General features: G+C 38.5%; 3 protein-coding genes across 4 annotated transcripts in view; 1 reads left to right on the top strand and 2 right to left on the bottom strand.

Moving 5' to 3' along the window:
* The window catches only part of LOC134742236 (leucine-rich repeat flightless-interacting protein 2), a 43,500-nt gene extending 41,694 nt beyond the window's left edge, over positions 1-1,806 (bottom strand). Inside the window, exons 1-2 of one of the 2 annotated variants that reach the window (XM_063675257.1) lie at positions 1,437-1,806; positions 402-496 (exon numbers count right to left, since the gene is read on the bottom strand). In XM_063675257.1, coding sequence (XP_063531327.1) covers positions 402-479 — 78 coding nt within the window. In that variant the 5' untranslated portion in view covers positions 480-496; positions 1,437-1,806. Of the gene's footprint in view, positions 1-401; positions 497-1,102; positions 1,256-1,436 lie in introns of those variants that run through there. The other variant, XM_063675259.1, reaches the window with a different exon arrangement.
* Positions 1,807-2,370: 564 nt separating this feature from the next.
* Positions 2,371-6,640, bottom strand: LOC134742234 (dolichyl-diphosphooligosaccharide--protein glycosyltransferase 48 kDa subunit). Its single transcript, XM_063675253.1, has 7 exons — positions 6,449-6,640; positions 6,095-6,333; positions 5,037-5,279; positions 4,367-4,510; positions 3,890-4,051; positions 3,216-3,446; positions 2,371-2,749 (listed from the first exon to the last, which is right to left on the bottom strand). Exons 1-7 carry the CDS (start codon positions 6,576-6,578, stop codon positions 2,591-2,593), a joined length of 1,308 nt encoding a protein of 435 aa, XP_063531323.1. The 5' UTR covers positions 6,579-6,640; the 3' UTR covers positions 2,371-2,590.
* Positions 6,641-6,913: 273 nt separating this feature from the next.
* Positions 6,914-23,739, top strand: LOC134742339 (ARF GTPase-activating protein Git). The gene is made up of 14 exons (XM_063675389.1): positions 6,914-7,174; positions 7,521-7,654; positions 9,770-9,882; positions 10,874-11,054; positions 11,798-11,928; positions 12,226-12,415; positions 13,219-13,291; positions 13,785-13,979; positions 14,381-14,517; positions 14,865-15,287; positions 15,802-15,921; positions 16,160-16,261; positions 16,851-16,932; positions 23,567-23,739. The coding sequence occupies exons 1-14, from the start codon at positions 7,111-7,113 to the stop codon at positions 23,737-23,739; spliced, it is 2,118 nt and encodes a 705-aa protein (XP_063531459.1). The 5' UTR covers positions 6,914-7,110.
* The last annotated feature ends 304 nt before the right edge of the window (positions 23,740-24,043 follow it).

The following is a 24,043-nucleotide window of genomic DNA, read 5'->3' as shown; positions in this document are numbered from 1 at the left end:
CGTTTTGCATTATTCAATTATTTAATTTAATCCCTGTTTGCTATGTGTTGTGTGCACAACACACAAACAGCAAAAAGGAAGGCTGAGACAGCTATATTCTCTTACCAGTACATTCTAAATGGGCCCACTGATTACCAGTTCGCCGGGCGATATCGGCCTGTCAGTTGTTTCGGAACTGTCAATTCCTTTCCAACTGACAGGCTGATATCTACCGGCGGACTGATAAGGGCCATAGCCTATGTTTTTTTCTATTTGTATACTGCCAACCGTCTAAGGATATAATATATTCTCCTAAAAGGTTTTATGAATAATAATACTTTTTCCAAATTAAACATACTATAACACATATATCAGAAGTTTTTAAATAGTTAGTGTTTTAAAACACAAATATTGCCACTTACCTCTTTGGCAATCTGGTCCAGAGCCTGCTCCTCCGCAGTGGCCTTAGTGTGGGTGCGCTGCCGCCGAGACGGATCCATTGCCACTGTTGCACTTTCTGTCAATCATAAAAGTTGGTTTTTAATCATCTTGTCCAGTAAAAATGGTAAAAGAGAAAGCAGATTTAGTTATCTAACAGAATAAATTACTTGATGATTTAAATTTATGGATTAGTTGAATGCTTTGCCTTTTATAAGATTATATTTTACTAAAATTTTGTGTTAATAAGCTTAAAGTGCTTGTTAGAAAAAAGTCCTTTTCTGTTTTAATATCAGTTGTTTGGCTAATTATGTTTAGAAATCATACACAACAGTCAAGTTTTTTAAATATTCTTACATTCTGATACAATGGGAGTATAATATATTTGAAATGTTAGAAATGTAATACAAGCAAGATTTGATATTTTAGGAAACCTTAGCTAAAATATTTTCAAATCTAATACATATTCACAGATAAAATCACAAATCACTGACAAAATTGTTGCTAGTCGTGTAGATAACATAGGCAACTACACAAATAGAATATAGGTCAAAGTCACAACTTGCATGCAACAAGTGAACACTGTAGTCTAGTTCCACATTCATTCATGTCTCTTATCACTCATCTAACTCAGAGGTTAAGGTGAGTAATCTATGTTATCAAAAACAAAAGAATTAATAGGTACCTATGCTCTACAATAGAAGCAACCTCCAACATCAGACCATCAAACACAATTCACATATAAACACTGTAATTTCAACAAGCACTACATTACTCACTCCACCGTCTCTAATATTTAAAAACAAAACTAGTTGTGAGGCCCGATCTCACTTGGCCATAGAGCTCATTAGCATCACATATGCAACTGGGACACCACTATAACCTAGAGGTTCATTGCGCTTATTCCGCGTGGATAAATTCGCGAATCAGTATCAGAATTGTCGTATTCAGAGGAAAACGGGTGGGCACCAAGCCAACACAGTTTTTTATGGAAAGCACTACAATGACATCATACTCACGGGACGGTTAGAGTTGTAAACACATCACTGCTGCAGCTCTCCTGGGTACAACGGCTTACGAGGTTCAAAACATACACATTACACGATTTCTTGATGCGATAACGGACACTACACACTAACAATCAACGATATTTAACAAATACGGGATCATCAATACACTGCCTACACGAATCACATTAATTACCCGCAATGTTTACAAGACCTAATTATTTGAAGCATTTACTTGGCACTAAGTTAAAGCTTAATTGTGAATAAAATTATGTTTCTAATATAATATGCGTAAACCAGTGAACGCGTAAACTATGTCCTTTTAACCAAATTAAATTTCTAAAAGCCATGTATGACATGCCATTGCCATTTTTTAACACTGCGTTCGGGTGAAGGAAGCGGATTGTCAATTATGGATGCGTTCTGTTTCCATTTTTAGCTAAATATTGAATTCCTTTTCCACAGTGAACGGAAATACTTTTCCAGTATTTACAAAATTCGAAAGCATTTTAAAAAGAAGGAAAAAAATCTATGTAAAATAACCTCGCCTAGATTATTGAAAAAAAGTCTGTGGTTCGATATGTTTTTGTTGGAAGTTCCTAAAGACATGACATTTCTTAGTACCACATGAAATGTCATTTTAGTCTACGGAATAAAAAAACAGAATATAACTGCTCGATATTTGTAGCGACATCTGGAGCACGAAATGAGGTTTTATTTTCCAATCAGTTATGAATCAGTTTGGGTATTTTTGATTCCAGTCGGGCAAAAAATCACAAATATTCATGTCGTTTTCTATGTGTGCGCGGAGTACTTCTTGCAAAGAGTAGTACAAAGAGTATAATAAATATAATAATATATGTGTTGAGTTTTCGAAATCTTCCTTTTACCAACTTTTCTTTTGGAAGTTTTGGAGGATCTGATTTATTTGGGTGGAAACAAACAATTTTTTTCATATAAAACTGATCTTTATTATTAGCATACATTTTGTGCCTCACACACAGAAACTTAACTAACACTCATTCTTAAATTCATATAAAAACTAGGATCAACCAATTTTTGGTGTATTTCATTCAATGATATCAGTCAACTGTATTTCAAATATCTCAACCTCTTGGGTCCTTGCCCTGGGCACATAAAACAGTTGATTGACTTCAGTAGGAACCCTACTCGCTCTTGGCCTTGGGGGAGTCCTCCTTGTAATAGAGGAAGACGAAGGAGAAAAGGAACACGCCGATCATCATGGAGAAGGCGCTCACGTAGTACGGGTAGGCGCTGGGGATGAAGCGCTCGTACTGTGTGTGCTGTAGCGGACGCACTGACACCTGGAGGCAAAATTAAAGTTAATTAATGATTGTAGTGTAAAAGGCTATATGATTGTAGCATAAAAGGTATAAGGTAAACTACGCAATGATAACTTTGAATTACTTTAAAGAACATGTCCCCTATTTTTTACAGAAGTTTACCACTGCTGCCACAAAAACGGTTGAAGGAACTTGTTATTACATTTGGCTAACTTTTCGCTGTGAATGTTGTAATCCTGATGTAGTTCCATGACCCACAACTTGAACATTGATTATCGACAATATATGGCATGAATTCTGCCGTTTTACTTCACGAACTAATAGTTTTTATTAGATTTTGAATGCATTAAGAATGCTTATCAACGTAATGAAAGCGCTTATTACGTAATGAAAACAAAAAAAAACCTGGTCACGGCACCAAATGTTGCGGTTATCCTTTTATTTAAATTGTAAAGTGAAATAAATGGTTAATTATACAATATCTCACCTGTGTAGAATGGTACAACCTCGTGTACCCGGTCCTATCATAATCCACCTTGAACTGGTACACGCCCCACACATCAGGCACCTTGAACACGGCCTCATAAACGCCACCCGGTTTCTTCTGCAGCGTAGTGCGAATGAACGGGTCGATGCGCACGAACTCGAGCTGCACGTCGTTGGCGTCGAACGGCTGCCATTTGCCGTTTTTCAGCTCGTCGATTTCGATTCTGTAGACCTGTGGAATAAATGTTTGTGGGTAATGTCGAGTTTCATTTCATTTAATTAATTTTGAGTCTTGAGTTAGGCCTCAGCTGACTCTTAAAAACTCAAGTCTATCAGCTTTCTAATTACAAAACAAGGATTGTTTTAGCCTTGGACGTATTAAGGCCCAACTAGGACTTAACTTACAACATCATACATCCCACCTCCCACCGCATTATATTAGGGCGAGAAGCCTTCGCGCGCAAACGTTTGACCTGACCGAGTGTATGTAATTTTTTTGCGCCTTTTTGTAGTTTGCCTGATTTTTGTTGTTCTGGTCGTCTGTGACTAACATTGCGTACACGCAGACGGCCGCGCTCGCCGAACACCCACGAGCTGAGGGACGCCGCTACAACTACAACCGTGGGCGCGGCCTAACTTATAACACTTACAACACTATAGAGCCTTAATACTCACGACGGTGTCCGTGATGGTGTAGGTATCCGACGAGTGCTGGTCGCCCTGGCGTTTGTGGCTCACGTTGCGCACGCGCAGACGGCCGCGCTCGCCGAATGCCCAAGAGCTGAGCGACGCCGCGAGAGCCTTGTTGCCGGACACGTCGGATTTTATCTTGTCGCCCTGAAAGAAGATGAGCAACTCATTATTTGACAATAACTTTTGAAATATTTTTATGACTTCCTAAACAGCCATCAAATCTAACTTACAAAAATACACTGAAAGAATTAGGTCAAGCATATTTTTTCACTTTCAATGATTCTATATTTATTGCTCATAAAGAAGATACAGATTCCTTGTGGTGTCACTTCTTTCAAATTACACACTAAACGGGAAGTAATTAAATTCCATGGACGCCAAAACCAGGAAACAATGTTTATTCTGCTGATAAACTTATTACTGCCAAGTGACAGAGTATTATTACATCCATCAACTTACATGAATCTTAGACACAGGGGAGCTGAAGGCCTCATCAGAGAAGAAGTAGAGAGAGCCACTGAAAATAATCCGCGCGTTGTTGCGGGCCTGGAGCGCTGCGATCAGGACAGTCTTGCGGCCAACGGCGTGTGGGTATTCCTTAACCTAAAAAAAAGTGTTGATATTACATTTGTGCTTAGTTTAATCATCTGCTTGCATTATTCGGCCACAGAAGCTACAAATCAACACTCCTCAAACATAATCAGTAATTTAAATATATAATTATTGTTCATGTATTATACAATCTATAACCATATAAATATTAGAGCGAGGCTCTCCACTGTTTGCTCCCAACGTGTACTTGGCAATGCCAATGGCATGGAAGATATACGCATGGACACGCGTTGGTCGGACAGAATAACGTCAGGGACAAACGCTACATTGCAGGCTAGCGTGCACTGGGCCCAAGACAGAGCAGCTTGGAGAGCACTGGTGAAGAGTGCCCACATGCAGTCAGCCATGAGGATACGACAAGGATGAGATAAATAAGAATTTGCTAAAAGAAGCTACACATAGTAAGTTTACAAATATTATTATAATAAAGATGTTTACACTAAGTTAATTGCCTAACTAACAAAAAAAAGTTTAAGTGGGTCTCTGTAATAGATAAATAATATGGTAATAGTCCCACCTGGCTTTTAGGATTGTAACTGTAAGCAGTGCTATCAGCAGTCAGGATTGGCAGCACCAGGCTGTTATCCTTATCCAAGATGAGACCCGTGCCCTCAAACAGCAGCGGCTGCAGGTTCTGAGTGCCCACAATGGTTGGGGCATTGATCAGGTTCTTGGGAGACACCACGATCCTGGTGTGCTCACCATCGTCAGAGACGTCATAGTTGAAGTGGTCAATGACAGCAGCGGACTCCTCATCCATCTATAAAAATACAATAGAATGTCAAATGCATGTAAGATGTGGATATTTTATCATTTCCAGAACTAAGTGACCTGTTCACTCGAAACTCAAACACGCGCACCTTAAACTAGTAACAACAAAGCATAAAACAAATATCGGCAAAAACTTTAATGTAAACCGAATAGTAAAGGCTTGGAACAAATTACCCTCTGAAGTTGTGAACGCTGCAAGCAGGGCTCAGAACCAGTTTTTTTTTAAATACCAAAATAGCCCAATATTATTATTTTATGCTCTTTATGTATGACTGAATCATGTATTTAGGTAACAACTTCGTATTATTAGATTGTCCCATTAAAAATGAAATAACCAAAGAACGAAAACGAACATAATAATACCGGTATTTTTTGTATGAAAAAAAAAAACGGTTCCGAGCCTTGGCTGCAAGTGTGAATCAATTTAAAAATAGACTTGAAAAACTATCTAAACACTAAAATTGTGCTAAGTAAACTATGATTTAGATGTACCAGCATCAGCTGCCTGTCTAAAACGAAATAATAATAACAATAACACATTAGGGGTCCTTAATGATTCATGGGCATAAAAAGTTACAAGTTCTGGCACTAGAGCATAGTGGCCAAAGATAATTTAGATTTTTTGCATCATCATTATCATTACTAACAGCCAACTCTCATCTTATTTCACATTCTAGGAAATAGATGTTTTGTAAGGTCATCAATGATGCAGGATCTCTGTAAGATGCTTTATAAAATTCCTTAAAATGCGTTGGATTATTCTTATTAGTACATGGGAATACTCCAGAAAAATCATTAATTTACCTCAAAGCCGCATTCAGAAGCGATCTCCCGGTAGATGTCGCCAGCGGCCGCGTTGCCGGCCATGAGCAAGTTGCCTCCATCATCAATGAACCTGGTGATGGCCTCCGTGTCGAGTTGCCCGCCGAACTCCAGCACCGAAGGCGCAAACACGATCAGATTCTTGTACAGGTACTCGCCATACTTGGACAGGACGAGGTTGGAGTCGTCGGCGAGTTTGAATGTCAATGTATAACCACGATCTGCGAAGAATAGCCCCTAATTATTCACCATTCACCAACATGTAGGATAAAGCAATAGATTTGTACTAGATTCGTACCGGCATCTTATCAGTAGGAGGGCAGTCGAAGTACTTACCCTGAAGAGACTTGAAGAATTGAGAGTGCGTCTCCCGAACATTAAGATTATCTACTAAAACTAGAGTTTCCTGTTCGGCTAGAGCTAAAGAACAGGTAGCTATTATACCTAAAATAATAGAAAACTTCATTTTATCGGCTAATTAAGCTACGCCAAATGAAATTCTTCGTGATCGTGACGTGTACTTAAATTACCATAGAGTGCGTAACGTTTTAGTGTCAAATTTGGCTGTTTATAATTTCCATGGTTAGTGACATTAAAATCTTTTAAAAGTTAAAGTTGTGGTCTATGGCACATTTAAGCTGGTTTCACACGATTTCCAGATTTATTATCTCATAAAAAATCCTGAAAAATTTCAATGGTACGTATTTACGAACAAAAAGCAAGTTTTTTTTTTTCAATTTGTATAACACAAATAATTTAAATTTGAAGGTACTATTTCATAGAATAACGATCTGGTATCGTCGATACCAAAATAAAACTTTTTACATCACTAACTTTTTTTATCGCTTTGTTGGTAGCATTGATTTGATTTGACTTGACGTTTCGTAAAATGTTTTATTTTTGTATCAAATTAGTTGTGGTCTTTAACTAGTTTTTAATTATAGTTTCCTACACCGTTAGTCCTTCAGAGACTGCTGTCTTCCATAATATAAGTGAAAATGATGATTTCGCGGTCGAAGCACCGCTCGTCGGTGGAGGTGTGTGCAGATTGCGGAGCATCGGGTCAGTAAGGGCAAAAGCAATTAAGAAATGAGGTCTCTCTGTTTGAGGAGCTAGATCAATGATTCTAGTCTCGACAATTCAGGATTTTAGCTAAAAACTTACGCGGTATTCCCTCAGAAATGTGTTACAATCTTAAGAAGGCTCATGTGTCGATCAACCTTTCTATAGCAATTTTTATGATTCCATGAGGATGCTATAATAATGAATAATGAACAACGCTTCAAGTTCTCCTTAGTTAAAAAGCCAATTATAATATAACATTTTTTTAGGTGACATAATCTATATTCTATACTATTTATATACCATATTGTTGTGAAGGTTGTATAACTTACATTATTTGTCATAGATCCGTCGTGGGCGTCGATCAACCGAGGTCTGCTACTGTGTGCGGAATGCTGCAGCGTGCACCGCAGCATGGGACGCCATATATCACATGTCAAGTCCCTGCGGCAGGGCACTTGGCCACCGTCACTTCTGGCTGTAAGTCTCAAATATTTTGTTTTGTTAAAGATGTTACAAACTTATCATCAATATGAAGAGCCTTATTAATACACAAGTATAACATATTTATGTCGTAACTGGAAATGCTAATTAATTTTCCAAGTTCGGGGAATATTTTTATAAATTTTCTTGATGGATGTTGTAAAGGGTGTATAATCAACCATAACAATTGTGTTAATTGTGTTATTTAATTTATTTATTAGGTAGGTTGACATTATTTGTATAGTTATTTTATCTTGTACATAATATTATTATCTTGTGAGCGTTTTGGGGTCACCTGTAAGCCAGCCAGAGATTTTCACAAATTACATAAAATAAAATAAAACTTCAACTTCAAAAATTAGGGGTACTTATAAATGTTTTTAAGTGCTTTTAAGTAATAAATATGGATACACACATTTTGAAGATGTTTTAGTTTATTATAGGTGCAGCAAACTTCTAAAACAATTGACCTTGTCTGTAAGTTTGTTTAATACTATTCTTATTTGCGTAACAGAGATGGCAATACAGTACGAAAGTGTAACTTTATACTGTACTTTCATCTCTATCGTGCAAATAATGATTAAACAAACTTACAGGCAAGGTCACATGTTCAAGATGTTTGCCGGCACCTGTCCTTCATTGAAGAGTTCCATACAAATGTTTAATTCACATCATTCACATGATAAGTATTTACTTCATAGTACTAATGAAAAGTACAGTGAACCAATTTGATTCCTAAGCCACCAAAAAAAACCTTGTCACTTTAACTACTGGATAAATGACACACATCAATCAATAAGCACTGTACTTTTGTTTAAAAAAAAATTCTTAATAAGAATTGTCATAGATATTTCATTGTCATTTGTTTTCCATTCAATCAGCACTAACAGCTAAACCTTACGTGCTAATTTGCATTATATCTACATGTAATATAAACAAATTGTTTCAATATGACATGGGCTAGGAATCAAATTGGTTGACTGTACTTTAATTCACTGAACTCCCTGTTCATTTACAGTATTGTCATGTGTATGACTTGGAGTGGACTTGGATTAACATGACTCAGTTGATGCTTGATGAATGGACAATTAACTAATTTAAATTTGTGTTTTCCTGTTGGTGCTTAGCTGTATGTTGTTATAAAGGAGAAACATATAAATCTTATAAGTTATAATTTAGTTACTATATATAGTATAAACTATTATAATTTGGTATTAGTATCCATTCAATAAAACACTCAACTATTGTCTAGGAGTCAAACTATGTAAAACACAGTCATTTATTTCTTGAGAGCAATAGCTGTTTGGTAGAGAAATCCTTAACTTTATTTCCACTATTTCTACCTGTCTGTAGTCTGGTCTATAAAAAGTAAAAAGAAGCAAATTAGCAACACACCTTGAATAAGAACAGAGGGGCTACCGCGAAAATCGAAATTCGCAAATTGCGGGGATCTTTCTCTTTTACTCCAATGAAGGTGTAATTAGAGTGACAGGGAAATATGCCCGCAATTTGCGAACTTCGATTTTCGCGGTTATAGCCCAGAACAACTCTTACTCACTATCTGTAATATTACTTTTAATATGTAACATGCTTTGGGTAACATTCCCAACCAAACCCAATACTTAAAACTATATTTCATAATAACATGGTATTTGATTAGTGTGCGTATGAAATAAGATATAATAACATATACGAAATAATATCTGACAAATTCCATTTAGAGAAAACACTTATGGCGTTATTCATAAACGCGTTACTGGCCTGAATTAGCTATGAATCATTTGTCTTTATCTGTCATTTTGTCTTATATATTTGTAAGAAAGGGATAAAACATAATTTAACTAAATCAGGTCCGTAAAGTTCAATCGCCGGGTCCACTCATAGCGAGCATACGCGCGAGGCAATTTCCTCGCGCACAAAACGGCCAGTGTAGACGTGCCTCGGCCGAGGCGCGCGTGTTGTATCGACATTTTAGACGTGCCTCGCGCGCGCCGCCCCGGCCGAGGCACGTCTACACTGGCCGTTTTGTGCGCGAGGAAATTGCCTCGCGCGTATGCTCGCTATGTGTGGACTCGGTGAATAAGGAAGTTACAGTTTTGTGTCTGTTAACAGATGGTCCAAGCTCTCACCGCTCAGAATGTGAACAGCATATGGGAACACTCCCTACTTGACACATCGGCACCCAAACATCTCCGCAAGAAGCCGCAAGCTAAAGATCCTTTACAGTAAGTTTGCTCGCTTTTCTGTTTACTGGTTGAACTTGTTCATTAGAACATGATTAATTACTGCTACTATATGTCGTAATACATCATGCTCATGTCATGTCATGGTCATGTGTTTGTGTCATGACGAAGTCTGGCTCGATGATTTGAAGCAGAAAAGACTCCGGGCTTCACAGGAACCACCAACAGACTCGCGTTTCACCTGCGATCTTTGTGGCAGAAAGTGTCGTGCTGCGATTGGACTTTACAGCCACAGGAAGAGATGTGCCGCACCTCCGATCTCCGACGGCGCACAGACCTCTTCTTCATAATAAACTGTAGCTGCAACAATCAAATGTCAAGATGCTGTGGCCAATGATGATGATGTCGTAATATAATAGAACCTTTAACTTGAACCTCAATAAGGCGAAATCTTTGTTAACAGGTTATACTCAAAATAATAATAAAGTATGTATTGTTACGAAGTTTATAATTAAGTTTGAAAAGCCTTTGTAACTTGAAATCACTTAAAACAAATAATATACTCTAATATTGTCTTCGGTTACCGCGATAGTTACTCATGAAATAAAACTATGAAAACGGATTGGAGCCGGCGTAGTTTTTATCACGTATATATCTTTACTTGAAAATAGTTGTATTGTATAACTAGCCTTATGAACCGATTCTGCATGTACAACCAGCCTTAAAGTTTATAGTCTATGATGGTTCATTATTTTTAGTATGTGGGTATTTTTGCACTTTGTAGTTTTTCCTCAGTCACCGACGACCACAAACGCTGTAAAGGGTTCGAAACATCGGGATGTATTATAAATTCAATATACGCGATATAATCCGTTTTCATAGTTTTATTTAATATACTCTAAATTGATAGTCTTCATTTTAGAGTATATTAAAAATGGAGGAATTTAGAGTATAGTGAAAATTCGTTTATAAATACTTTTTTTTTTTGCGATACGTTTAAGGTTCGTAATTTAATAACAAAATAATCTTCCAGCCCTATAAAATCGGAGTTCATCCTATCGAAGCACCTCCGGTTAGCCTACGTGCTGCGAGCACGGCGGGACGAGCCCCCGGCGGAGCTGGCGCGGCAGCTGCACAGCGCAGTCCGGAGCGCCTCGCTCGATACCGCCATGCGGCTGCTGGCGCAGGGCGCGGACCCTAACTACTACCATCAGGTTTGTATATTTCATTCAGGCTCTAAATGAGGGCTACCGTTTTTGTGCTCACCAGTTGGCGCCACTGTAGATGTAGGTCCAGAAAAACAGATCTCAAAATTCTTCTATGCTTATTTTTATAAAATCAGTACGTTCTAATTATACACAAAGGTATTTTAACGTCTAAATGTGTCATTTTTTTCAACCTGTTTAAATTTGCATATGATTTATTTGGCACATTTTTTAAACCACTTACATCTATTGTTCATACAATCAGGAGTGAAGATTCCCGATATAAAAAGGCTTGAAACCCCCAAAACTTCTATGCATTTGACATTTTGAAAGACTTCCATCTACACTAGCGCCCCTAGCGGCGAAATTAAACGCGGTAGCCCTCATTCAGTCACTATTTGGATTGAAAAAATAGTTGATGTGATACATCACAAAGAAATTTGACATAGCAAAAAAACTTGATACTCATCTAAGTGTTTGTAAATTATATCTGTTTGTGTCGATTTAAAGCCTTTCTTCAGTAAAACACTAAATTTTTGAGTGTACTGATTGACTGCATTCTATTGCCCCTTTTTTTGACGGAGTTGGAATGCACGCACGGTGTGTGGGACTCGCCGCTCCTATTCCCTCTCTTGGCGAGAGGGAGGCAGAATTTGGCCCTACCCACTAAACCCACTCCGGCGTTTCACCCTCTATAAAAGTTGTTATTTCATTTATTTATTCTGTAAATTTAATATATGTGTGTTTTTTAGGAGAAAGGCAACACCTGCCTGCACGTGGCGTGCCGGGCGGGGCAGCCCGCGCAGGCCGAGCTGCTGGCGGCGTGGGGCGCCGACCCCACCGCGCGCGACCGCGACGGACTTACGCCTATTGATGCTGCCAGGTATTCTTCGTATATCATGTACTTTCGCTACTTGACTATAGTGACTATACTATACAGGTATATTTTAAATAGGTTAGTGAAGGCAGTTCCGGATCAGTTTCTGCTATCTCAAAATGGTCTTAGGAGAGACCTTCCGTAACTTAAAAAACCGGCCAAGTGCAAGAGAAGGAGACGGCCATAAATTGCAAAATGTTATATTTCTCATATGCTATTTTTTACGCCAAATGAGTCCATAAATGGGTACGCACTTTTGCAGCTGTGTGTACACCTCCCTAACTTATTTTACCCTGTTTACAGACAAGGCGGGCACACAGAGCTCGCCGCCCGAATGGTGGAACTAGTATACGAAGCCACCGACCGCCTCATACAGTTCCTGACCGGTTCGCGCCCGGACCACGCCACGGGGAAACACTTCGCTGTCCCACGAGCCTCGGATGCGCACGAGATGACTGATGTGGCTAAGGCTGCGAGGGGAAAATTGCAACTTGTAAGTATACATACACTTTTGAACTCGCCGCCCCAATGGTAGAACTAGTATATGAAGCCACTGACTGTCTCATACAATTTACTGACCTTTCGACACAGGTTTCACTGGTCGTGGTTGCGGCTAACTGAAGTCCCAGCAAACATGCCAAAAAAGAGATTTGTGGGGCAACCCGACGAAAATAAACTCGCTATAGACCCGATTTTAAATGTGATTTAATATGTAGTCAGTTTATAGACTGAAATAACCATTTGAAAGTCTTAAGGGTCCCCGGCAAGCTCGTATCTCGATACATACATAGTTCCGCTCTCATTTTAAAACGACTAGCTAGATTGCTCTAAAACTTTGTACTTACAATGATAAGGTATATCTATGTCTGTAATTAGTTTATGTAGCTTCAGATACCATAGTTAAAAAAATACAGCTAATTTAAGTTTTTCATACAAAACTTGTGTCTGCTCTATTTCGTTTGTTTTATAAACTTGAGCTATATAAACTAATTACAGACCTAAGTACCTCACGTCATTGTATGTGCAACGTGTGTACGTTTGTATGAATGAATAAGTGCAATTCGGCCGAGCTTGCCGGGGACTCTTAAGGTTCGAGTCTCAGTTTCTACCACATGCTTTTTGAAAATGCTTGGGTTACTTTTCGCTTTGCTTGAACTGCTTAAAGGTACCTTTAACTTTTAACTGAGAAATCAATCAATAGACTATTTTTACGCCCTTGTGCCGTGACCTGGATAAATGAGAATTTTACGCCTATGATAGATTAGATATTAAATAATACAATATTTTTTGTTCTAGCTACCGAATCACTTATTTGAAGAGCTAGTAATGGACATCTATGACGAAATCGACCGGAGAGAAACCGAAGCCAGTGAGTTTCATAAATAAATACTTTAGCTTCACTACATAGTATAAAACAAAATCGTTTTCCGCTGTCTGTTCGTCTGTCCATATGTATGCTTAGATCTTTAAAACTACGAAACGGATTTTGATGCGGTTTTTTTAATAGATAGAGTGATTCAAGAGGAAGGTTTAAATGTATAATTTGTAATGGTTTTGTGTAAATTAGTTCTACAAATTTCTGAATATAACATAATTCTTTTACATTAAGGTAGTTAGACCAAGATAACTCCGCAACGATTTCGACAGCACAGACTGTGCAAGATAATTTCATAGAATAACACAAAGTGGTATAGTCTGGACTATCAAAATCGCTGCCGACTCATCTTGGTCTTACTCTACTAAATCCTTCTTGATTAAATGTGTTTGTTATAATACTAGAACATCTATTCTGGTGATCTTGCCGAACGCTACAAGTAACCTAGAGTTCTGCTATTGATCCTTATTCTTTATTGTGTCCACAGTATGGCAGACCAGCGGAACGGGACTAGAGCGATGCGGCGTCGTGTTCCTCCCAGTGAACCCGGCGTTATCAGCGCCGCGGAACCAGGGCAGGCAGAAGCTGGCGCGGTTATCCTGCGTGGAACTCGGCGCCCTCTGTCGGGACGTGTTGCTGGACGCTACTCGTCGTCAGCACATCGCTTCGCTGCACCCTCACGGTACTGTTCAAGTGAACTAACACCATCGGACTAGTGTGGGCTTAGCACAGGAGCGCTGCGACCGCCTTTTTTTAACTGTATTAATTAGGAAGGGACGGGTAGTCAATCTCTCGTGCCAGTCCTCTGCTAAGCCTAAGGCAGACAAGCTGGCGCGGTTGTCTCGTTGCCTTAGTCGACGGAGCCTCGCCGGGGCTCCTATTTCTGGGCAGTTTGTCATCTGAAGCAATCTAACGGACCCGTCCTACCTAATATCTATTGGTCTAATGTGACTACCATCAAAGCATTACACAGGTAATTTACGATCGGCCGCCGACATATATGCCGTATAAAAAAATGTAATTGCTTCTCTTTAGCTACTGCTCTATTGTTATTCTCTTATTAAGACCGAATTGTACCCACAGCATTAATGGGCCCGCTAAACCCGCTGCTGTCAGCGAGCCACTTGAAGCACGTATCTCATATGTCAGACGACGAGCCGCTCTACGACTCCGTCGCTTCGGACGACGATTACGCTGCGCTCGCACCCATAGATCTTGATGTAAGTATCTGAACAGACCTAGCATCAATAGCAACTTGAGATAAATGTTAAATAAAATATTTTTTATTATAACTTGCCAGAAAAAACGGTTCGTTAGTATATCTCGCTTACAGCCTAGCTCTATAACGCATAAGCGAAAAAGATCTAATTAATTTATTAATTATATGAAGCGTTGAACGTTAGACATTAGGCGAACGTTAGATTTTTAAACCACTTAAAGAACCCTACTGGCCACAGTCAAGCACAAAATTGCTTTGCTTCATAATTACTAATTATAGCAACTTACTTATTGTAAGGTTCTCAGGCACCTGCGTAATTATCAAAAATATACAAAAATATTCCTTCAGATGGGCTTAGACCCGCGCGCCGGTGAGACCGTGTCTTCAACGTACAATCCTTCTCTCCCCATCGAGCACTCCACCACCTCTGATCTCCGCTTCACTTCTCTACACGGCAAAGATGTCCACTCGCTAAAGAAAGAACTAGACAGCAGAGATTCTACAATTACAGAGCTTAAGAACCAACTAAAGAATCTACAAACCATAGTCGAGCAACTCACTAAAGAAAACAGCGTTTTAAAAACAAACAGCATAGACGACAACAGCCTAACCTCACAAACAGATATAACCGACAACGTTTCTAGCTTCGACAATGGCTTAGATACGGCCTGCAAGCCTCCCGAGAGGGGCCGGAGTCTCGAGACAGACCAACTCACGCTTAGCGCCGAAGAGGCGGACTTAAAGCAGGCCCTCAAGAGCTGCCAGCGACCGGTCAGTATGTATGAGACTAGGGAGGGACCAAAGAATAACTGGCACGTTACTAAACATCAGGTACTAATCATTAATTTTACTAATTTTAGCCGCTTAGTAGTTAGAAGCCTTACAAGTAGTTTGATCTAACTTAAATTTATAAAACACGGTGTGGTGATGTCTATTAAAAGACGTAATAGATTTAACACTTCACTGGATAATAGTAAATAGTCATTTGGTTGATATAGGCGTGTAAATAGATTGTTTAATTTGTAATCATAATTTTGTTATGTACATTTTATACAGAGTTACCAGTTTTCATGGCTCTTGAGCATAATTGGACACATAGTGTTACATTTTGGTGCCGTGACCAGGATTTGCAGGGATTTCAAAGGAAAATATAAAGAATCTTTTTTATTTATTTTGAGGAACTTATTCGTGACATTTACAGTCATCATTCATCAGAAGTATTCTGAAACGCTAGTGATTTTCTTGTAGCTTTCCAAAACCTAGAATCCACTTGGAATGTTTGCAGCTAACGACCCTATCGAGCCTCGATCGCTCGCTGACACAGAGCGTGTTAGAATCTAGTGAAGTACTACCTACAGCAGAAATGGTACATCGACGAGCTGAGGCGGTGACGCGCGGCATACAGGTTCGTAAAAAGTACTTAGTATATAATGGTATACTTGGATAAAATGTAAGGGATCGAATGGTACCCTTACTTTTTTCCTTTTTGGAAGTTGAAAAATTACTTAAATTTTGAAACTTTCAAGTCCTGTATTTTTGTATTATTTCCATATATTATTTTAATATCTACATTATTGTGATAAATTACTCATTTGCTATGTATGTTACTAGATTTTGTTATAAAATTCAACATGTGTCATCAGGAACTGTGGGCGGCGGCGCGAGAGCTCGGCCCCGCGAGCCTGAGTGAGCGTGCTGAGGGCATACGCAAGTCGGTTAGGGCGCTACTCACACTGTTTCCACAGGTACTAAGTTTTTTATTTATCAAGTTGTATGTTCTGTGCAAAATAAGGATTTGATGGTGATACAGACAGACCGAATGGCGAATCGACCGAATAGTATACATTTTTGTATGCTATGATTTTATAATAACATTAATAACTCACAACTTGTGTAAACCGACAGTAAATAAAATCAAGTTATTGTGTATCATTGCAATGTTGACAGGTATTAGAACTTATATATGAAAGAAAGAAAATACATTTATTTAACGCCACAACATAGTAGACATAGAAATAGACATAATTTATTGGTAATAAAGTATTACAGGTCACAGTTTTTTAACGTATTTCTACACATCTTACATCTCTTATATAGTACATAAAAAAAGAAAGGCATGCGCATGCAGACATAAAAAAAAACATTTGGACGATCCCCACTCAGCAATAATGTCGGGACCTTGGCGCTGGTTTTCTGCGGGGACCTAACTTAATCTAAAGTTAATGGCGACACTTACGCCAACACATCAGCATGCTACGCGTATTTGCCTTAGAAATTTCTCTACAACTGCATCGTTTTACCAAACGTTATTACCATTAATGTAATTTCTCGCAGACATGTTCAGACTGCGAGTTAGAGGTGGTGCTGAGCTCTCTGCGCACGGGCGGCGACGCGCTCACCGCGGCGTGCGGCGCGGGCGCGGGGGGGTGCGCGGGCGCGGGCGCGGGAGGGGGCGCGGGGGCGGGCGCGCTCGACGACGTGCGCGGCGCCGCCTACGAGCTCGCGCGCGCCACCAAGCTCCTGGTCACGCACTTCCATCTCGACTCCTAGCGAACACCGCGCTACACCACGGTGTAAATGGTGTGGACCTTATTAGTGTGAGTTGCTCTAAAACTATTTTGCTGTGTCATATTGACGGAGCGTCCTATGAACTCGCGCGCGCTATCAACTTTCTTGTGACATGTGCTAGGGACGGATAAGCGGTGTAGACGTGGACCTTATAGTGTAATTCGCGATGCCGCCTACGAACTCGCGCGCGCTCCCGAGCTGCTCGTCACGGAGTTGACTCCTAGCGAACACCGAGATACGCCACGGTTTAGATGGTGTAGAATTAAGTAAAAGTGGATTTACTACGGAGGCAACATCAAAATAATATGTCAATGTGACACGGGACCCTACAGATAAATACCGCGACACCAAGAAAAAGTTTACTAGATATGACATAAGTGGGAATTTAGTGTGTCAGTTGAGCTAAGACTAGTAACTTGTCTGAACTGAACTGAACTTGTATGAACTGTCTTGGCTAAGGGTGGTATTCCGTTTGATCTGAAATGGAGGAATATGGAGCAAGTTTATGTGCTGTGATTATTATTCAAGTTACCAAGTTATGCCAAATTGGCAAAACTTATATCAAATATCAGTGTTGTCATCCAACATCTTTGATCAAATTTCCTGTCCAATGTGCATTTCATCAAAGAAATTGGATGACTTGATCAAATTTACTAGAAACACCGACATTTGATCAAATATTACGAATGACATTGAATTCAAAATGGCTACACAAATAGTATAAAAACTTGGACCAAGATATTGGATAAAGTAGAATGGGCCTCATCAAAGAAATTTGATCAAATATTGGATATAGAAATTGGACAGTTGGAATACCACCCTAAACCAGTTTAGGATTATGAGCCGAATAACTCCTGAGTATTTCTCTTATTTAATTTGACAGAAACTTCCGCCTGTATTAAAAGATAAAACTCACGAAACGAGCTCAGATAATATATTCTGTGTATTCAGTACATTTTGGAAATATGTGTGGTGTTCCCGCTTAAACTGGGACATAAATAACATAAATAAACACAGACCCGAGCATAATATTTACTTACTTACCTAAATTTAATCAATGAACAACTTTTGCTACATTATTTCGCCGCCAATATGGTTGATTATGATAAGTACGAGTATGTGTTGGTTGTGTACAAGACTCGCTTCCGTAAAAGTATTATTTTTATAGTTATTTTGCTTTTTTGATGTGAAATCAATTTTCGCCGAGTGAAATGTGTTCGTGATTATACCTAGGTATATTAAAAAGTATTTACATAAATTGAATCGAAAATAATAATGTTTGCGTTAAAATAGTGTTGTGTTTGTTAATCTATGGGTCGAATTATGTTCAGATAAAATTCGATTAAGTATTTTTTTTAATAAGAATGAAAATGAATAAGTTTGATATTTTTAAATGCATTTCATATTATATCTCCCCAGTGGTATCACTCTTATTGTATTGAGATTATATTATATTTTTGCTTAAGAATATATATATTAGCATTTAACTATAAAACTCCCGTGAGACTCAAACATATTAGATTATTTTAAACCGGGTCACTCACGTATTATTAAGTCTACTAGCTCGACATGTTTCGGTCCAATTTACGAGGACCGTCCTCGTATATTGGAGCGAAACATGTCGAGCTAGTCGACTTAATAATACGTGAGTGACCCGGTTTAAAATAATCTAATATATTAGCATTTAATCAGATTTTATCAAAGGCTATGAAATTCTTGTAAATATAAATAATGTTAAATACATCCCCAGTGACATGTTGTCTGAGATGAGGCTATATGTTACGTTTTCAACCAAAAGGTACCACATTGTCGCTTGTCGATAAGGTTGATTTCTAATTGAAGCTGTATGGAAATAGCGCCTTACTGACAAACAACAATAAGTACCCTTTTGGTTGAAAATGGCACATATTGTGACATTTGCGACTAAGGTCTATAGCCCGGTAAAGAAATATGAACGTTATTTGCCGAGGTTTAAGGTTGCTTTTTCAATTCAATCAAAAACATGGTTTACAAAAGACTCGATTTATTGTAATTTGACATTGGTTATTATTTAGCAAAAAAATATAATTTTAGTTTCTGACAAATTGTTCCTTAACTGCACATAAGTGCTAAACGATAATGTATGAAATTATGTTGGTGTAGGAATAAATTTATTAGAAGATAAGTTACTGTAGTATACCATGTACACTAGTAGGTAGTTGTTATTATTGAGCTTAATAATTATTAAAGTTTCACATATTTTGACATTTGTTACTCAATTAAAAATAATGAAGGTTTATCAAGCGTGAGTACATCATTCTATAAAGATTAAAAAAAGTTTATTATTTAAGTAGGCATATTACAATGCGCTTATGAACGTCAAATGAAACTACTACGTCAAATAATACTTCATTCTTACTTGTATTATTTAAGACCAAAAATTCATCGATTACATGTACAGTTAGTAGCAGAAGTTGCTATGCGGGCGAGGTGTTCAAAATGATCTTGACGCGACTTTATTGTTAAGAGAATAAGAGCGTGTCAAGGTAATTTTGAACACCTCGCCCGCTTAGCAACTTCTGCTGCTGACTTTATAAGAAGAGATTAGACTACATTGAAGATAAAGATGAATAAAGTGCTTCGAGTTTAATTAAGTTTGCTTGTCAAAATTTGACCTTTAATAATTCAGTTATCACAAAACATGGTGCGGTACAGCGCCATCTACCTCAGCTGTCACACTCGGGGGACACGATTTTTTTCTTAGAATTTACTCATCTTACCTCAATCAATGGATCTTTTTATATAAAAGCTCGCAGACGTTTCTGTTTGATACAAAGTTCAAAGAATCTTTGTTTAAGACTAACATTGTTTGTGAACTTTATTAATTATTAAGTTTCGCGCCATTAAATTGAGATATAAATATAATTATTAATGATTGGTTCGTTGTAATTAGTAAAGTAATGTAAGTCAAGTGCCATACCCAGTGCGGGTCGATTCGGCTGTATTGGTCTAACCAAAGCTAACACTTCATTGTCACAAATTTATTTTTATATATTCTATATTGCTAAAATGTAAACATGACCACGTGACTCGTTCGGCTAATAAGGTATACCCGGGTATGACCGGACTATTTTTCGAAGAGTTGGTAAATGATAAAAGAGAAAACAAGCTTTTATTATTAATTCACTTAATGACCCTTAATAAAATAGTTTAGGAGTAATCTACACTTAGTTGAATAACATTTTTTCCAGACACCAAACCGAAAAACCTTCTTGGACTAAGATTCTAAAAGCTAATGTCATATCTAAAGCAAGGAGAATAAGTTACATAAGTTGAAAATATCCGGTCTTTTTCATGAAAAACTAACTTTTGCTCACTATTTAGACCGTACAAAATTTTGTTCACGGAAGATTTATGGGATCACTTCGATCTTGCAAATCAGTTATTTTTAGGGTTCCGTACCCAAAGGGTAAAATGGGACCCTATTACTAAGACTCCGCTGTCTGTCTGTCCGTCTGTCACCAGGCTGTATCTCACGAACCGTGATTGTTAGACAGTTGAAAATTTCACAGATGATGTATTTATGTTGCCGCTACAACAACAAATACTAAAAACAGAACAAAATAAATATTTAAGTGGGGCTCCCATACAACGTAATTTTTTTGGCCGTTTTTTGCGTACTGGTACGAACCCTTCGTGCGCGAGTCCGACTCGCACTTGGCCGGTTTTTAAACGTTCGTAACACATGACTGACACGACTGAGCTGTTACTACAATGTAGCGAGAGGGGCGAGGTGAAATGGCGTCACACACTGTAGTGCTAGTGATGTAAAATAACTACTATTTTGGAAGTAATTACGATCATACGATCTTATCCTCCATTCGATCTTACCCGGATATACCTTAAAATATACCTACATAAATATACTTTGAATTAAAGAGTTAACCAACTTTTTCTTGTCACACGCTGCCATAATTACGGTCGCCTGGGCCACTTTTTAAATCCTGGTTTTATAGCATTTAAATTAACAAACATGCATTTTTGTTGTAATTATATTTGTTAAATTGTGCTATTATAGGGTATTACACTGTATTTAAAATAAATTATTTCACACCATGCATGAAATAAAGCACCAGATAATTATTAGAAAAACAAAAATGGCAGTTATTTTTAAACACAATTTCTATTTAATCAATCGGATTGAAGTATAAAAAGAAGTCAAATAGACCGTGACGTCACTGTGTAATGTTTCATATAAAAATTAACGACGGACTCACGTGGTTTTGTTTGGTTATATTATTTCAAAAAAATATAAAAGCACATTACATAATTTAGGTTTAGCAAAAACTTTTAAAATCAATCCTTATGTCAATGAAACAGACATCGACAAAACAAAAGAATTTAAACTGTATCTCAAGGGAATAAATACATACTATGACAGTCCGCAACGCTTTTCACTATAATCGAGCGCTTGCGCCTCGTCATTCCATTTCTTCTTCGCTAGTACAGTTGTCAACTGTTTGAAATAATATGGGTCTTCTGGCATTATCATAAAACATATTTTTCAATAGTTTAAGCTTGTAAATTATGTAACATTTATATTTCGTTGTAAGACTAAACTGCATTAATTTTTAAATCTAAATTGTAACTGTCATAATAACATCAATTAGCATTTAAAACAGAAAAGCAAATATTAAGTGCACAGTCTTAAGAAACGATAGAGATTCCATGTATTATTAATATAAGTATATATGTATATGAAGATTTTTTATTTTAAATGCTAACACGTAAAATCTTATCAGAGCATACATTTATAGTTTTAGAAATTATAAGATTATTATCAGACTTTATTTTTGCTCGAGATTGTATTTAAGTTTAAAGTATAAATAACGCATTTATTAACATTTATATTAAATAGTATTTTTTAATCATTTTCACGTACTACATTACGCTTAAAACAAATGTAACATAATTCTTAAAACATTTTTCTCTTCGCTGTATTATACATAATATTCTCCTTACGAAATTCATATAAATTAATAAGCCCATAAGCACATCCCCAGACAGTTATCTGCCAGTGCAAATATGACTATATTTCCTATTCAATAAGGTTCACTGTCGATGGCCCCCGATGGTGCCTCAGAACTGACTCGGGTAACTTGTGAGTATATACGCTTATTGGATAACACTAGGAGAGGTTAGTGAAGCTTTGGTATATGTAATCTGTGGGGAAAACGGGAATTTAATATTTTTCTAATCAGTAAATAATTAGGCACCAGGAGTTTGGTTCTGACCGCGGCCGGGGTCGGTTGTGTTCCGGGGGCCCTTTACAATGGCATTCGCAATTGCATCTTGTCGCCAGATGTTGACCGGACCGTGATAGTTTTTACCGACGCGAGCATCTAGATATGCAGTTTACGTTTCTCTAAAATATCTGCTTATCTCGAAAAACGTGGGTTGGTTGTATGTGAAAGTGAAACAGTGAGTGGCAATGTTAACAGTGCAATTTACCGGTGAGATTTTTCCATTTCACGTCTTTTAAATAACGGTCCGTTCTTAACAGTGTTTGCAGGTACAACTACATTAGGCATTGTTGGGGTTAAGTTAGTTTAAAAGCAAACGACTTAATAGGCTACAAATTGTACGCCTGAGCCTTCCTCGGGAGTCGCCCTGTTGATGGGTGGGGGCCGCATCGCATGAGGGTCCGCTCGGTGGTTTATAGGGTTCCGTGCCCAAGGGGTGGAAGCGGGGCCCTGTTGCTGGGACTCCGCTGTCCGTCTGTCTGTCGCCGGCCTGTGTCTCGTGAACCGTGATGGCTGGACGGTTGAAGTTTTCACGGATGATGTGTTTCTGTTGCCGCTGCAACAACAAATACTAAAAAGTGCGGAGCCCTCGGTGGGCGGGTCCGGCTCGCACTTGTCCGGTGTTTTGAGTTTATCCCGAACGTGCAGGCCGACGGACGCGGGGGAGGGGGCTCAACGAACAAAGAACTTATCGAAACCATCGTATTATTACTGACTGCGAGTGGTCAACGTTACGCTTCAAAATTCCTTTTGCATTGTCTACACGATTTCCTGCATGCGCAGTCAGTGCTACAACATGTGCAGTGACAAAAAAAGGGTATCACTACGCGGAATTAGAGGACTCTACCACTCAAAATTGATAGCTATGCAATTCAAGTAAGGTGCTATTTGTGTGCTTTTTTGTGGTGCTATTTGTGTATGAATTGTTTAAATGAGTGTTGTTTAAGTGACAACGTGCCGTCCTCTTGTGCTCGAAGTATGGGCATTTTGGTAGACTTCGTTTTTTATAATATAGGAGGCAAGCGAGCGGGGAGAATCGCGTGATTGGGAATTGATGTCAAAACGGCAAAAAATAAACAAGAAGATAAAATGCTACCTATAGGACATCCTAAGACGACCAAAACCTCATCTCTTCGAAGCCGCATAAAATATAGCTACAGAGCTCCATTCCGGCATCCCTCTGAGTGGCTCAAATGGCAGACGACAAAGGCGAATTCATCAAAGCAGCAAGAGAAATATATCAACTGGACGATACCGACAGCGAATCAGACGAAGAAGAACCAACACCTCGAATCGACGAGCAAACGGCATCTCAAGATGATATTGGCCTCGCTTGGCACAAGATGTTACGAAGACCGAAACGAAAACGATGAGAAGCATATCACCAACGCTCTCCCTCGACGACATAACCTACCCCACCTACCTTCCAATATTGGCTTAAGGCTGCATAGCCGGCTGATTATAACTATCCCTTTCCCATCCCAGAGCGTGTCACTCCCCATAAAATTACGTCCCCTGGTATGCCGGCTAGTCCGGAGCAGGCATGTTCCTGGCTGGGTGTGGCGTCTCTTGTCTTGTCTTGTCTTGTGTGAATCAGTAAATAATTAGGCACCAAAATGGTCCAAATAGAGTTGGACCAAGCAAACTCTGCACAGATGCCGCAATTCCTAATATATG

Source organism: Cydia strobilella, chromosome 6, assembly GCF_947568885.1.
Source record: "Cydia strobilella chromosome 6, ilCydStro3.1, whole genome shotgun sequence".
Taxonomy (NCBI): domain Eukaryota; kingdom Metazoa; phylum Arthropoda; class Insecta; order Lepidoptera; family Tortricidae; genus Cydia; species Cydia strobilella.
Note: the sequence above shows the minus strand (reverse complement) of the source record. Positions and strands in the feature narration are given on the sequence as shown.